This window comes from Antedon bifida, chromosome 7 (genome assembly GCF_963402885.1).
Source record: "Antedon bifida chromosome 7, ecAntBifi1.1, whole genome shotgun sequence".
Lineage (NCBI taxonomy): Eukaryota > Metazoa > Echinodermata > Crinoidea > Comatulida > Antedonidae > Antedon > Antedon bifida.
The window spans coordinates 13,880,575-13,897,913 of record NC_136232.1 but is presented as its reverse complement, the minus strand read 5'-3'; the positions used below and the strand labels follow the sequence as shown (position 1 = coordinate 13,897,913).

The 17,339-nt window shown below is 36.3% G+C and overlaps 5 protein-coding genes across 6 annotated transcripts in view; 1 reads left to right on the top strand and 4 right to left on the bottom strand.

The window, feature by feature from the left end:
- The window catches only part of LOC144849222 (soma ferritin-like), a 144,065-nt gene that overhangs the window by 3,568 nt on the left and 123,158 nt on the right, over window positions 1–17,339 (bottom strand). The window lies entirely within an intron of this gene.
- Window positions 1–17,339, top strand: part of LOC144849185 (cleavage and polyadenylation specificity factor subunit 6-like) — a 158,421-nt gene that overhangs the window by 21,308 nt on the left and 119,774 nt on the right. The gene's annotated exons all lie outside the window — the stretch shown is intronic.
- Window positions 8–3,415, bottom strand: LOC144849220 (soma ferritin-like). Its single transcript, XM_078706282.1, has 4 exons — window positions 3,204–3,415; window positions 2,959–3,105; window positions 2,530–2,655; window positions 8–362 (listed from the first exon to the last, which is right to left on the bottom strand). The coding sequence occupies exons 1-4, from the start codon at window positions 3,300–3,302 to the stop codon at window positions 183–185; spliced, it is 552 nt and encodes a 183-aa protein (XP_078562408.1). The 5' UTR covers window positions 3,303–3,415; the 3' UTR covers window positions 8–182.
- Window positions 4,865–6,740, bottom strand: LOC144848246 (putative sugar epimerase YhfK). Its single transcript, XM_078704960.1, has 4 exons — window positions 6,537–6,740; window positions 6,059–6,260; window positions 5,479–5,649; window positions 4,865–5,223 (listed from the first exon to the last, which is right to left on the bottom strand). The coding sequence occupies exons 1-4, from the start codon at window positions 6,675–6,677 to the stop codon at window positions 5,078–5,080; spliced, it is 660 nt and encodes a 219-aa protein (XP_078561086.1). The 5' UTR covers window positions 6,678–6,740; the 3' UTR covers window positions 4,865–5,077.
- Window positions 11,507–13,997, bottom strand: LOC144848245 (uncharacterized). Its single transcript, XM_078704959.1, has 3 exons — window positions 13,911–13,997; window positions 12,144–12,346; window positions 11,507–11,873 (listed from the first exon to the last, which is right to left on the bottom strand). The coding sequence occupies exons 1-3, from the start codon at window positions 13,995–13,997 to the stop codon at window positions 11,507–11,509; spliced, it is 657 nt and encodes a 218-aa protein (XP_078561085.1).

Genomic DNA, 17,339 nt, shown 5'->3' with positions numbered 1-17,339 from the left:
AGGTACGTTTGTGTTGTTCATCAAGATTTTAATTTTAGTCAAAACAAATTTCATTAGTACATAGATTGTTTATAAGCATTAAAAGATAAGTATTAAGTAGTAATTTTAAATAATTTTTAGTAAAGAAACAAAATGCACTTTTATTTATTAACTTCATGAACTCAATTCTAAATAGACACCAGCTATGGATTGGTATCCTCCAATTTATTAAGGCACGTGCAGTTGTCACTGGAAAGCAATTCTCTATCAAATGCGTGTTCTCCATGTCCGGGACCGACACGCTTGAATGATGTTACGTAATCAGCAAGTTGTTTAAGGACTTCAGTCTGCTCAGTAAGACGTGTAGTTACAAACTGCATCAGCTGAAATTAAAAAATCATAATGGTTAAATTATTTAAGTAAAGGCAAATTCAGGAGGACGCAACGCAAGCAAACACCAATTCGAATAATCCATCGTTTCTAATCTCCTAAGCTTGGTTCCCACTAGGACGCAACGTAAGGACGCGACGCAACGCAAGGACGTAGACTCAACGCAAGCGAGTTAACCAATGACAAGCGATAGTTCAAATAATTCATCGCTTGTGATCGGTCAAATCCCTTACGTTGAGTTACGTCATCGTGTTGCGTCTCTAGTGAACCAAGCATTAACCCATTGACCCCCAAGTTTATTTTGCTCCCCGGGGACCCAAAAAGCATATGTCACATAATTAACCCTAACTTTTTTTCTAAACACAGACATTAAAAAAATTAAAAAAGAAAAATAATGGAAAGGACATTTTATTTCCAAATATGTTATCAAATTTGTGTTACAACTTATTTTTGCGGAGTACAGATTATGCAAATTTTAGAAATATTTTAGGAAAATTATTAAAAATTTGTAATTTATCTTTGACTACCAAATGCACAAAAAATATTAAATATTTCATAATAAAACTCATCTCTTCATCAGAACCTATTTCTTCTCTTCAAAATAAGACCAAACTTGACCATTATGAATGACCGGTTTCGAAATTATAAAGAAATTAGTAGACCGACTCATCCGAGGTTGACCATATGGGGCCTAGGCCTATCGGGAGCCGCCCCGAGAGCGTCGTCGCCGCTGTTTGTTCACCGGGAATGTTAAAAATAACATCCCGAAAGCGACTTGGAATTCGCGATTCTCACGCGCACCGGCATCCCTCGGGAGCTTAGTCCGCTATTTTAGATGTGTAGCTTGCAGAAAATTAGACGAAAATGCGTCGAAAACTTATGAAATTAAAACAAGTTTGGTATCAAAATGTTTGTCAAAAGTTATGCTTCAATAAACTGACCTTTGCGCAGAGTTTGAACAAATATTTCATGCCCATAATGCATCTGACATGTCAGGGTTCATATTACATTCAAAGGTAAACAATATGGCGCGGCCCTCGTGAGGACATGGTCACGACTTTTCTCCGGTAGAAAAATCACATTTTTACATGGAAATATGACGATTTAGACACTGTAACTGATACATAATCTTTATTTATTATACATTTATTGTATACATGCTTCAAAATAGTGATTATTACAAATAAAGATGGATTTTAGACGATTTTACGTTGTATGTTTAGGCCTAGATTCATTCAACGCGCCTGTCGCGTTTCGAACAGCGTGCTTCGAAAAACGGTTATATTTTCGAATTTTATTTTCAAACTAACTTCAACAATTGTTTTTATATATTTAGAAGCATATTTTTAAAAAAGAAGTTGTGAGTATTTTGTATACTTTGTTGTCACGATTCATGCACAGCAAACTGCGCATGTAAATTCAATTTACTTTTTTTTTGTTGATAATTTGTTTACAATGACCTTGACTTTTAACCTCATGAGCGCTTTAAGCGCTTATCGTGGTGAATGTTCTCTAAGGCCGTGTTTCGATTATTTTTTAACCAATCAGTATCACAAAAATAAAGTGGGCATGATCCGTCATCGACAAAAAAAAAAGGTTAAAAATTAAAGCACTTATTCATCTGATTTAAATGAGATAATTAATTATGGGTTAATTTTTCTGGAGCGGAATCCGTTAACCCGGTTTTTACAGGAACTTTCGGTTAATTTTTGGGATCGACGATCAAGCTTGGATTATTCGAGCTGTGATTGGTCAATTCGCATGCGTTGTGACTTATTTTCTTGCGTTGCGTCCTGTAGAGAGAACCACGCTTAAAGCTTGGTTCCCACTAGAACGTAACGCAAGGACGTAAACGCAACGCAAGCGTTTTAACCAATGACAAGCGAAGTTATAGACAGTTAGCAATCACAAGCGAATAAGCCATCGCTTGTGATTGGTCAATTCACTTGCGTTGCGTTACGTCCTTGTGTTGCGTCGCTAGTGAGAACCACGCTTAAGAGATGACTAGCACAAGCTATGGGTTAATGCGAACTTTCGCTTGTCATTAGTCAACTTGCTTGCGTTGCGTCTAGGCTTTTAGCTTGAATAGTGAATGCGGTCACTGATCACGCGGGCTACCAAAACTGAAAGAACAAGACAAATGTGTCAAAGCGTATTTACATGTGTGTCCGTATGCTTTTCTGCTGTCTTATGAATGTCAATCCACGATTGATTAATACGCTTCTGAAGATCAACTGCAGAGTGCATCGCGTCCAAAGCTGTACCCCATTCATCTTTCTCGGGTTTCTATGATAAAAACATTGTTAATTGTTAAATAATTAACAGATACAGGTTGGTTTACTACACAAAGTACGATACGTATCGCATGTTTAGGAGGCGTCACAATCTCCACTACTCTTAATGCGCGCCCATTAATCAAATTGGGCTGCACATAATCTGTTGATGACGTGGCTGCGGTCTGGCAACTTCTCACAAAAGGGGAAACGTTTCAACCATTTGACCACAGACGTTATAATCGGCCACAAAAAGTTTAAACTTTAATATAACAATGATAAAAATGGAGAGCAATTTGATCTATAATTCACTTACACTAATGTCTTTTAATACCACTCTGCCCCCTCGTTGATTTTGGTATTTCATAAGTTTCATTGCATGTTCTCTTCTCTCATTTGAGTTGTTTTTGAAAAATGTAAAGCAGCCTTTTAATGCTACGTCATCACGGTCAAAATGAAATGCCTGGAAAAATAAACTTGTGCATAAATAACATGCTGCACATGTATTGCCTAAATTTCAAACTATAGTATAGGAGAGGCAATAACGGATATCAAACTTACTAATGATAAATATGTATATGCGGCGTAAATTTCCAAGTTTATATGTTTATTGATAGCAGATTCTCCATCCTCGTGGTAATTCTGTCGACAGAGAGACATGCTTACCCGGTCTTCTTGCTCTTGCAAATTAACAGCAAAACTGACCAAACTGAAGTACTGGGTCTACCCGTTAAATGTATGGAATACACCACGTCGTCTCACTCCGTAATTTAGAATGTTTTCTCCTCAGCTGCATACACAGTTCACATGCAAATGAGGGTTTTTGAATACTTAACAGAACAGAGACGAGAAATAACACTGCTCGTCAATCGAGAGATACAGGGTATATACAATATTGCTACTAATTATATTTCTTCTAAGTTTTGTTTTTCATTAAAAAAAGATCTTTTGAAATTTTTTTTTTGGGAAGAATTGCCACAATCCTTCCCAAATGGCCCTTTTTTATTCCCCCTCAAACAAACTGCTTATTAATTTACTTTATTAATTGTCACCATGACTGAATTATTCAAAACTATGACAATGTACGAGCATGTTTGAATTTATGCTATATAAATATTATAAGTTTGTAATGTGATTGCGGTTGTAAGCATGTTGTGTTGTGGTGCTGTTAAATTGAATAGTGGTTTTGTGAGTTGGGTGTCTGATATGGGGGTTTGTTAGACCATGTAGGAATTATTACTAATCCCTCATTGGTTAGACGACCATGGTTTCGGTATAAACGAGCGTTGTGATGGATATATGAAATGAGAGGCAACAATGTTGACAATAATGTCAGATGATGTTGCCTCTCATTTTATGTTTATTATTAAATGAAAACAGACATAATTAGTTCAGACGTTTCAGAGTCAACTAATGGTGATATACAGTACATAAATAATGTGAATGGGATCGATATTTATGTGTGTGGTATGTGTGGGTGTTTCTGTACCGTATATGTGAGGCCTATTGAAAGTAAATAAGCACATACATGGAAACACAAACAAGTTAGAGCTTAACTTGGTCACAAACACTCTTATACATTCCTTCCTTGTGGTAAGGAGATTGAGTATATGCGAGATGAAATATGAGTTTTAATATTCTGAATTAGAAGAATCTAGAAATTCCGGCGTGTTCTGCCAGCACCGTGTAATGAGTAACCGGCAAACAATTACGTAATTCATAGCGCGTCCTTATTTAGATACCAATGATGACGTCACACCCGAAAAATTACATTTTTAAATGTGACCAAACAGAAAAAGAAACACAATGTTGGCGTGTTTTTAACATTGAATTACTGTGATAGGACATCTTCCCTCTCTGCAATTTGTAGCTATGTCAGACAAGGGATACAGGGAGTGTTCATGAATATGCGATTTATCTTTACATAGGCCTAACCGAATTTAATTTAGTGTTCTGTATTTACCTTTAATTGCTGCGCATGCGTCCGGGAAAATTGCGTCTAGTGTATTGTAATAATGAATGCGTGCGTCAATAGCCAACACGGTTAACTGCTCATGCATCAGCGATATAAATGTATGCAAAAGATTGAACATTGGTTGCAAGTACTTTGAACTATTTTAAGTTACATTCACACTTGTTCCGTTTCATGGAACGGAAGTTTTAATTTTCCATTATTTTTATTACAGCATCGTATTCCGTTCCGTGAACGGAACAAAGTGTGAAATTTGGCCCTGCTTGGACACTCCATTGCCTTTAAATTGGCCATAATCTCCATTTTTATTCAATCATATTTATCGATCACACGATGAAAGGAATTAGAAAATATGTGTATAGGCATGTCTCTTATCAACTTTCATAACAATGCTAACTTTGAATATAAATTAAAGGTTGCAATATAACAAAGTTTAATTCTACAATATTCTGATGAGTTCATTTTAAGATACTGTTCCTATCGCTAGTGCCATATTATACCACTGTTCGCTCTCCAGAGAATCTAATATGAATCTAGCAACATCGACACGAGATATGAAGCAGGGCGTTTGATGCAGAACATTACGCTCCTCGGCGATAATCTGTTTATCTGAAGGAACAATCAAAATTAAGTTGAATAAGAATATTCTGACTTTAGCCAAAACTGGGATACTAGATTCATGATTGTAACTCGTCTTTGTACTTAAAATGTACATCTTCTTCCTATTCCCGTGCACATTTTGCTAGAAAGCCCTTTATAACGCACGACACCTGTCACTAGTGAAATGCAGAAACAAGACTCTAAAGAGTGTTTTGTATTGGTCACCAGAAACCATGTTGAAAAATAGCAACATATTTTTATTACCTGTTCCTGGCGTGTCTTGCAAACCAGGTGGGCGGACTATCGTGTACGCAATATCTCCACACTGCGTCATTATATTGTCTTCCATTTCTGACATATTTCTAAGGATCCTACCAATTAAAAAAGTATTGAGAAGCCATTCCATCCAGAATGGACCATGGTCCTGTGGATCATCTGAAATTTAATATTGATATTATCAAAATACTAGAAGTGGTTGAATATAAATAATCAGAATGTCCTAACGACCTAATTAACTTGATAGCTTTTTATTGATAGATGGGAAACATCTTTGAAATTGATATCAGAAATATCTGACAAAAATGATCGCACTTCATAATATGAATGGCAGTGCAGAGTGTGTCTAAATTGATTGTTCGTACACTGCCGATGCTAGACCATGGCAGACAAAAAAAGGAAGGAAAAACCTCTTGATCGCATACTTTCTTTTAGCAGACATTATTTAGGCCTGGTTACCACCTGGACACAACGCAAGACTGCTCCATCTGCCAACTTAACATTTTGACCCACCCCCAGACCTGTCAAGCTATAAATCCTAGCTGTGAATTGGTATCAAGCCTCCTACACTTTGTTCCCCACGCTGTAACCGTAACAAGCCTTTTCACGTCAGCAGTTCTCATTGCCTGTAGGATGCTTCCCATTGTATCCGTGTATAATGTGACTTTGAATAGAGTTGGCGTATTCGTTCCTATGCAGGAAATTACAGCATCACTTCCTTGGAATTGTTGGGCAAGAAAGTCAGAATCCATGACGTTTCCACTTACAACCTACAACAAATTCAATAGTACAGAATTGAGATGACAATCAGAAAGTTACATATTGTATATCGGAATCGGATCGATTCGGAGACTTTTGCAACACGCACGAGGACAGCATGAGTTTAGCAGCAGATTTTAAATTGGAAGAATTAATTTAAGGTTGATAATTATGCCCTTTTGGCGTTCCATATAATTGAAACAATAAAAGAACAAGGTGTGTACTTGCCTTACAGTCAGTATAGTACTTACATGTTATAGGAGTAGAAAAGAAGGTTAAAGTAGTACCTTTAAATTTTCATGTTTTTGAGTTATTTTGGACTGATTTCTCACAATCGCCAGGACGTTGTGACCTCGTTTTAATGCTCCTTGTACAACTTGTGAACCGGTTTTTCCTGTAGCACCTAAAACTACCACTTTCAATTCCATTGCGAACGATCACTCTATCAATACTATTATATTGTATATCGACGATATTTTCATTAGAGATGTAGATTAATGGATTCGTCCACTTGTAATTGTTACCGTTACGCCCCAGGCCGTTTAGTGTTCTGGAGGGTTTTTAAAGGGGCGTTTATTCGAGGAAGGTGTTTATTTTTTGGGGTGTAATATGGTAGCATGTATAATCAAATAAATATGAAATAATACAACACAATTAATAATAATAATAATACAGTCAAAACACTTGGTCAATTGTAGATCATGGAATGAATTCTACTACAAATAAAAATGTGTTATAATAAAATACTGTATCATGCATGCAAAAAAAAAAAAGGGCCCGGACGTTTATGTGAGGGGGAGTTTATTCCAAACGATGTTATGGGGGGAGGGGGTGTGGGGTTTATTCGAGGGAGGCGTTTATTCAAAGCTTATTCGAATTAATCATGGAGTTAATACGGTATGTGTTATTAAGCTAGGTTCGCACGCAGACAAAGTTCGAATGTGCGAATCGCGTCGTGATTGGTTAAATTATTTGCATTCGTCGTCATTCTTGCGTTGCGGAATCTGTAGCTAGAACCATGGCCTCCATGCTAGAACACCATAAAATCACTCCAATGTTGCCAATTGTATAACCTTGAATCTCCCTACAAACATGTTACTTAAATGAGCGATTCTGTACTAAAATAAACCATTGCGGTATAAAACACACAGATGTATACGTTTAGGTTTAAAACATTTAATAACCATGGATTTAGTTATTTATATACATTTTTTGTTCATAATTGACGAGAAAAAGCAAGAAATGGATCAGAGAGAGAGAATTTCAGATTTGTCACCATTTCAGGTAAAACGCTCATTCCAAAATGTTGAAGTGAAAGTGTTGACATTTGTTTTTGAATGTGTCATTTTAATGTCACATAATAGTTATTTTACCTGAAAAAAATGTAATTTAAAGCAAAAAATACTTAAATTGTCTGTCAGACAATGGTTTTTGAGTTATAATTAAACGTTTCTTTTCTCTTTTCATATGTGAATTTTGTTACAGAAGTGAATAACTTTGATATGAAACACAGACTCAATTTAGTTTATTTTATTGCTAAGGTCAAGTCTGGGGATCACTTCATCACGCTTAGATACTTCAAACATGGACTGTTTTGATAATAATTCAATGAATATCTGACAGCGAATTACAGTATTATATAATATCAAGGGACTCATAAATACCATAAATGCTTTGGGATTTTTCGTTCAACCGTTAGACTCTTTTCCCAGACGTTTTTTGAGTCCAGCAGCTGGTACCTATAAATTATAGTCGAGAATCGTTTTTCGCAAAAATGTCAGTGTCTAGTACTATAAGTGCTGCTTGCTTTCATCTAATAAATCAGTCATCTCTTGTGACGTATCGGGCTAGAGCAGAAGCGTGAAAATGTTTGTGACGTAAATAATTGCACCTTAAAAATGGAATAATCACAAGCGCAAAGTCGTAAGCAAAAGAGTTCGTACGATAAAGTTTTTGTTTATCCATGGCATACCGTATTCCATTTCATATAACACCTAAATAAAGTCCTGCCATTTGATTGGACGATTGATTGATTGTCGCAATAGTAGCCTACGCACAGTTATTGAACAGTCGAAATAGTAAAAAAATCTTTTCGCCTATGGAAAATGTTTTTTTAAATATCATTACTTTAGAAATACGCCTATTTTGTACTTCCGCCGCGATGATTCGAGTGTGATCTCGTATCGCGACGGAGGTATGTTTTTGGATAGATATACGTACTAATTTAGACAAAACACATTTAAATTAGCTTTAGATCGTTTGTATGATTTTGATTAATTAATGGGAACATCTCTACAAGACGTGGAATCGTTGAAAAAAAAAGAATTAGCCTAGATGAGTTCCAGTTGCCTGTCGAAGCTTCGTAATGGTATCGCTGCCTTTCTTTTTTTCTTGTGTGGGGTCGTCCCACTTTTATTATAATTCTCTGTTTTATTTGTATATATATTCTATATAAAAATAAAGGTACATTTGTAACAATTAATTATTTGTATGAATATTTCTCTTTCTATTGTATATTACTAAGATTGTTACAGTGTTAAAAGTAGTTAAAAAGTAGGCATATTTACATAAAAGGTGATTGATTTCAATATAAAACCATATGCTTTCATTTACAATTTTAAAGAAGATGTTAATTAAAATATACAGATAAAACATGGTAATAAAAATCTATCGCTGCCTTTCTAGCCTAAATAAATAACTAGGCCTACCTAGGCGCCTTGAGCGGGTACAAATAATAACATTTGGTGAATGATGATTATTTGTACCAACACTCATAAACATTTCATTATTTGTATAATAATTGTAGGCCTAATTTCCATATTACAACTTCGTAATCCTTCAATGAAACAGAAAGTACAGTGTATTGATTTTGAATTTGTTTACTTTCTGCTATAATAGAAGAATAGACATAATAATATTAATCCGATTAACATTAACAATAGGCCTATAATGATATTGTTGTCAATACGTGGTTTCTTCTTTGGAGCACTCTCGCCTTCCAACTTCTGAAATAGAACGAAATATTGAGTGTTCGTGTGGATTTTTTTTTAAACGAAATGCATTTACCTACACACATGTACCAACATTCAGTGCATACGTACATACAAGAAGTTATTAGGTGATAATGACTTAGATTAAGATTTTTTTCCCCTCTCTTTTGCTATGGATATAATATTATGTCACCATGATATTCCGAAATAAAAAGATGAATGAATGAATGAATGATAGTGACGATGGTGATAATGAGTATGATAGTGACGATGGTGATGATGAGTGTGGTAGTTGCGATGGTGATGATGAGTGTGGTAGTGGCGATGGTGATGATGAGTATGATAGTGACGATGGTGATGATGAGTGTGATAGTGACGATGGTGATGATGATTATGATATTGACGATGGTGATGATGAGTGTGATAGTGACGGTGGTGATGATGAGTATGATAGTGACGATGGTGATAATGAGTGTGGTAGTGACGATGGCGATGATGAGTGTGGTAGTGACGATGGTGATGATGAGTGTGGTAGTGATCGATGGTGATGATGACTATGATAGTGACGATGGTGATGATGAGTGTGATAGTGACGATGGTGATGATGAGTGTGGTAGTGTCGATGGTGATGATGAGTGTGGTAGTGACGATGGTGATGATGAGTGTGGTAGTGGCGATGGTGATGATGAGTGTGGTAGTGATCGATGGTGATGATGACTATGATAGTGACGATGGTGATGATGAGTGTGATAGTGACGATGGTGATGATGAGTGTGGTAGTGTCGATGGTGATGATGAGTGTGGTAGTGACGATGGTGATGATGAGTGTGGTAGTGGCGATGGTGATGATGAGTGTGGTAGTGATCGATGGTGATGATGACTATGATAGTGACGATGGTGATGATGAGTGTGATAGTGACGATGGTGATGATGAGTGTGGTAGTGTCGATGGTGATGATGAGTGTGGTAGTGACGATGGTGATAATAAGTATGATAGTGACGATGGTGATGATGAGTGTGGTAGTGATCGATGGTGATAATGAGTATGATAGTGACGATGGTGATGATGAGTATGATAGTGACGATGGTGATGATGAGTGTGGTAGTGACGATGGTGATGATGAGTATGATAGTGACGATGGTGATAATGAGTATGATAGTGACGATGGTGATGATGAGTGTGATAGTGACGATGGTGATGATGAGTATGGTAGTGACGATGGTGATGATGAGTGTGGTAGTGGCGATGGTGATGATGAGTGTGGTAGTGACGATGGTGATGATGAGTGTGGTAGTGACGATGGTGATGATGAGTGTGATAGTGACGATGGTGATGATGAGTATGGTAGTGACGATGGTGATGATGAGTATGGTAGTGACGATGGTGATGATGAGTGTGGTAGTGGCGATGGTGACGATGAGTATGATAGTGGCGATGGTGATAATGAATATGATAGTGACGATGGTGATAATGAATATGATAGTGACGATGGTGATGATGAGTATGATAGTGACGATGGTGATGATGAGTGTGGTAGTGGCGATGGTGATGATGACTATATGATAGTGACGATGGTGATGATGATTCTGGTAGTGGCGATGGTGATAATGACTATGATAGTGACGATGGTGATAATGAGTATGATAGTGACGATGGTGATGATGAGTATGATAGTGACGATGGTGATGATGAGTGTGATAGTGACGATGGTGATGATGAGTGTGGCAGTGACGATGGTGATAATGAGTGTGGTAGTGGCGATGGTGATAATGAATATGATAGTGACGATGGTGATGATGAGTGTGATAGTGACGATGGTGATGATGAGTGTGGTAGTGACGATGGTGATAATGAGTGTGGTAGTGACGATGGTGATAATGAGTGTGGTAGTGACGATGGTGATGATGAGTGTGGTAGTGACGATGGTGATGACGAGTGTGGTAGTGACGATGGTGATAATGAGTGTGGTAGTGACGATGGTGATAATGAGTGTGGTAGTGACGATGGTGATGATGAGTGTGGTAGTGACGATGGTGATAATGAGTGTGGTAGTGACGATGGTGATAATGAGTGTGGTAGTGACGATGGTGATGATGAGTAATAATGTATAGCTTTGCAATCGGTGGACGCAATGCAATTAAGTACGGTACACTCAACCCAAGTATACCACTTGACCAATGACAAGCGACGATGGATCAAACGGTTGTACGTTGTCCTAATACTACTGAGTATTGTTATCATAATAGTAGACCTACTGTACTTCCATTCATACGTTCATGTAAAACAATTTACATGGAAAGACAGATACAGTAGGAAAGTCACACATTACCTGTTTGGTTTTCCTTTTAAGATTTTTATTTCTTTTACTTTCTTTATTTTTATTTTTTGATACTGTTGATGAATTCGTGCGTTTCTTTGCGACAGGTGGCGATAACGTTGACAATGATGATGAAGGCCTTTTTGATTTTATCATTTTCTCTTGTTTATTGCCTTGTTTCTTTCTACTTGTGTTTTTAATCTCAGTACGATTGCTGTTATTGAGGGCAATAGGTGGTGGTGGTTTTAACATCGAACCAGACTTTGAAGATAGACTTTTTGATGACACAAGATCACCTGCTGCCGGAGGAGACGACCTGCAAATATTAGTTTCAAGATTTGTCAAATATTATCATGCATTTTATTTGCCATGTCAGTGGTGTGAGTCAAATAAATTAGCAACCTAAACCTAGATAAAAGTATTCAAACTCAAAAGTGTTACTTTTTTTTCGAAATATCTAGGCCTATCAAGTGTTATTAAATGTCCAAATATGTGACGTCCATGTTTAATTTATTTTGTCCTTGTTTTTACTAACACATATATTTGATAAATAATTGCTATCTGAAATATTGCCAGTAACACCTACCTAGGCATTACAGAACCTGTCGGCAAGTTTTGCGCTTCGATTGAATTTGCTTTGTCTGAAGTGATTTGTTTCTGCATACTTTTCAACATTTTTCCAACACGGTTGTTACGCATTTCTCGTTGGGGTCGAGGCGTAATTTTTCGACGAAACACATCTACTAAGGACTCTTTTGTAACATTTTTATCATCAATGAAAACCTTCCGCTGTAATAAAGGAACAAAATTGGAATTACTTGTTTCTTGCTTCTGCACCTAAACCACAAGTCTGACAACCATGACATTTGTGGTAGGGCACAGAAGCAACGATAACGTTACTATGTTAGTCCTATCAGGGAAATTGGTCCGATGTAATTAGGCTATATGATTTTTTTTTAATCGTCTGAACTCTGAACACGTTCTTAAATGTTTGGCCATTGTTACGCGTCACGTTCTTTTTTTTCCTCCTCATCATCTTTATATGTAAAAGCCGGCGTCGTGACTAACAGTGACCGAAGCTCAATATAGATGCGTTTGTCGAGTGAAAATACACGTATACAAAATAAAAATAGTTATCACTGATATTAAATAAAATTAAAATATTCGAGGACGTATGGCTTTCGCCCAACCACTGGTAAAGTATGGTAAATTCTCTAATCGGGGTAAACCCGTGAGCGACCACAGATAAGGGGTATGAAAAGCTTTTGGAAAATACTATTGATAACGTTGATATTAAGTAATTATTAACAAATTTATCAATGGCTTAACTGTTTAAGCATTGACTAAATTCTAAACAAATATTAACATACACATTTAAACATTAACTTGAACAGATTCCAAACCATGTTTTTATGCGTGCGTGACATGAATACTGATTGCTTTTTTTTTTAAACAATAGCGACAGCTTGCTCATAAAAATTGCGCAAGCCGTGTCTTGTGGTTATGTAAATAAATATGCAAGAGTTAGTTAAAACTATACTAAATCTGTGTCATGTGTGTTATTTAAAATTATTATATATCTCATTTTAAATGTATTACCGTATTTCCTCTGCGCATCATCATTTTTTTTTAAATTGCACAGATATACGTCAAAATATAGGTCTTGAAATTGCTATGCAAATGTGTGCAAACTATATTTTGTGAAAATATACAATAATAATATTGTTTATTTGCAAATTCATTATAAACATTAATTCTTATTTCATTTCATTTATTTAATTGACCAACAAACTAAAATATACAGTGATGAATTGGTAAAGATTACGAAAACTTCAAGAGTCAGCAGTTAAATAAATTCATAAACAATATATTTAAAGGTGTGCATGCAAACAAATAAATAATACTTATAATCAAAAGTAAAACAAATTGCTATATCGCCTGTTGTTGAAAACAACTATGCTACTTGTGGCACCTAACTAAAGACTGTCAACAAATTGCTATATCGCCTGTTGTTGAAAACAACTATGTTACTTGTGGCACCTAACTAAAGACTGTCAACAAATTGCTATATCGCCTGTTGTTGAAAACAACTAGGCCTATGTTACTTGTGGCACCTAACTAAAGACTGTCAACAAATTGCTATATCGCCTGTTGTTGAAAACAACTAGGCCTATGTTACTTGTGGCACCTAACTAAAGACTGTCAACAAATTGCTATATCGCCTGTTGTTGAAAACAACTATGTTACTTGTGGCACCTAACTAAAGACAGTCGACACCAAAAACGTCAACAATGGTGCTTCATACAATTTTCCTTGATTGACTTAACTCATAATAAAAAATAAACGATTTTACCTGTTGTAAAATGTTTATCAACGATTGCCTTGTTAGGTTTCCTGGATTCAGTAAGTTACACAGTTCTTGGTTCAAAGTATCTTCCATAATTCTTTCGATGTAGGCCTGGCCAAAGCTTATTAGGTTATGCCAATCAAGACTATTTAAAAGGTCGTATTGACTCATTTTCGGAAAGTCCCGCTCGCGTATTATTCTTGTCAACAATCTATAAACACCGTCGGATATTATATATTTCCGACGGTATTTCCGACAATTCAAAAAGAAACAATAAACGGTGGGGGAGGGGGTGCCTCACAATGGGAGTGTCAATGGGGTTACAGAGGATCCGACGACATTTGACATTGAAGAGAAGTTTTAGTTGCTTTTAGAGATGAAAATCTTTGATTATTTTAATTATTATTATTTTTTTTTTATTTAGAAATATTTTTCTCCCCGAAAAATATTGGTTGGAGGGGTAGGGTGGGCGGCGTTTCTTGATGGCGCCATCCACTGACTGGTTCACATAGAATCCCACATTATGCCTTAGCGTATGCCAATATCATGTTATGGTGTTTTTAAAAAGTATGCTTATCGTTCTCCACGCTCCCCACAATCGCGCTCCCATTTTGGCTGCTTTACTTTACATTATATTATATTGATTTTGTAAGAAAGTGATGTGTTTGTTCGCATTACTGTTCTTCTTAGATGCTGCACATTGGAGAGAAAATAACAATCTATAAAAAAAATCTTAATATTATAACTCTCCCAGATTTTAGAGATCCTGAATTCACACCTAAAAGACGACGTATCCCTGTATCCAATGCTAAACAGTTGGTTTACTATGACTCCGCCGTATAAGGGAGGCATGGCCATTGGAATGAGTATATTGAATGCAGTATGCCTAACAATCATGTGTGCGATTGAAATAAATTCATTATCCGGATTATCGATTTCTCATCGTTACTGTAATTCTAAATACATGTTAAGCGTTTCTAATTTCGTTGTGTATGCTTTTTTTTAAACTGATACCATTAATTCAGTTTTATCCATCGCCTAGGAGATTATGCCTACAATGAATAATTGGAAGATGATTGAGCGCGGCAACAGTGTGTGCTGCAATATATTAATAGCCGTATTTCACCCTCCATCAACAAACTCAAAGAATAAATGAGACCTATAAATATTACCATAGTAACAATCGATATAAACACAACAAAATAATATAGTAGTTCATAAATTGAAAGAGTAAGCCAATTATGCCTCATTTACTATATAACAGTGTAGATCGTAATATTATCCGTTGAAACCTGCGACAGTTTATTTTACGTATACAAATCAGGATCATCAGAACAAAACCCAACGTGAGTATACCCTCTGTAGTCTACCACGATCTTATTTATTTATTTATTTATTTATTCATTTATATTGCAAATAAAGCGGCTTTTATATTCGTTATTCAGTATTTTAAATATGTAATTCAAAACGAGCAAAAAATACATAATGCAGTGTTGGGAAGGTATTTGTCTGAAATTACAAATTCTGAAACATATCGAAGTTACATCGTCGGTGTTAGCGACAGAGGGTGGTGGTGTCTCTACCACAAAAGTGTTCTGGATTGGAATATGTTGAAAAACAAAATTTGAAGATGGATGTTTTTATTTGTTTTTATTTTAAACCGACAAAGATCCGACTGTAAAATGCAAGCAGTTCGATGCAATTTGTATTTTACACTCGTTGCTATGTGCTAGTTGTTTAAGTTAACATCATTATAATTATCTCTTATATAGAATATCATTGAAATGGCATCAGACGCTGCCAGTAAATACGAAGAAGAAGCACGATGCAGTATAATTCAGTGTACCTTATGTAAACAGCAATACAACGATCCTAGAACGTTGTCGTGTCTACATACATTCTGTCTAAAATGCTTACGTTTGTATATTGAAGACTTGGACGGCTCGAAACCAAAATGCACAATATGCGCAACTGAATTCTCTGGTTCCGAAAAAGACATTGAGCATTTACAGACAGATGTACTTATTAATCGTACACTTGAATGCGAAAATGAAGAACTTTCTGATCAAATATGTTCATTGTGTGACTCTGAAGCAACTGAGAAATGCTTCCACTGTAACCATTGTCTTTGTGACCGAGATGCAGATAACCATCGCAAGATTCCTTCAACAATGAACCACACACTGGTGAAACTGAAAGAATACCAGCAGATGTCAGCATCAGAGCGTCTTTCTCTTCGTCCAACAAAGTGTTCGCAGTCGCATCATGAAGATTGTACTGTAGACTATTTCTGCTCAACTTGTGATACACCGGTGTGCATCAAATGCACGTTGACAGACCATGACCGTACAGAGCATAATTTACACAGCATGAACGAGGTTATCGAGACAGACAAAAAAGAACTTACCGAAGAACAATCGTTTGTAGCCACAAAGTACAAGCAACTAACCAAAGCTGAAAAGAAAATCTTTGAAACAAGAGAAAAACTCACCGAGGCAAAAGAGGAAGCGATAAAAGTAATAACAGAACGATCGAATGATTTGAGAAAACACATAGACAAGCTGCAAGATGAATTAGCTGATGACATCACCGCAAAATACAACACAAAGGTGAATGTTCTTGACAAACAGCTCGATGACATGGATCGTCGCATGAATGAAATGGACATGACGACGGCATACATCGACGCATTAATGCAATGCAAGAACCCAGAGGTATTCCTAGATGCTAGTAAAAAATGGTACGAACAATTTAAAGAAAAGAAACCAGATTACTCGGAAGTTGAAGTTGAGCCAATTGAGAACTCATACCTTAGAGTGGAACTGGACGAGAAGCCAATAGAAGATATTGTAAAAGCAGAACTAATCTGCACTGTATTCTGTACATCTGCAGTTGGTTGTCATTCACAACTCAATGGTTGTCCAGATGAAGCCGAGATTGGCTCAGAGGTTAAGTTTAACATCGTAATTAAAGATAAAAATGATTCAAAGGTTGCACTTTGTGGAACGTCGCCAGATGTGGAAATTACGAGTCCTAATGACCATAAGACAGTTTTAAATGGTGAAACAACTTCAGGTAGTAAATTCAAATACGAATGGAGTCCATCTTCTCTTGGTAAACACACTTTATCAGTTCGTCTTTTCAATAATGACGTGAAGGGTTCGCCAAAGGTAATTAGCATATACCCCAAGAATAGCAAAGGCCAACAAAAGAATGATAAAGGTGGAAGTAATAGCACACAAAAGAAATCAGGATCATCTTCAAAACATGTAAAGTCAGAACAAAGAAAAGCAGGATGGAAAAAGTAAAATGGTTTAAAGACTCTTTTATACTTGGCTACTCTAGATACTGACAGAATTAAGACAAAATTAGAGATGAAATTGAACAACTAGGACCTAAATAGACAAACCATTGCAATGTACCTGGAAAAGTGTC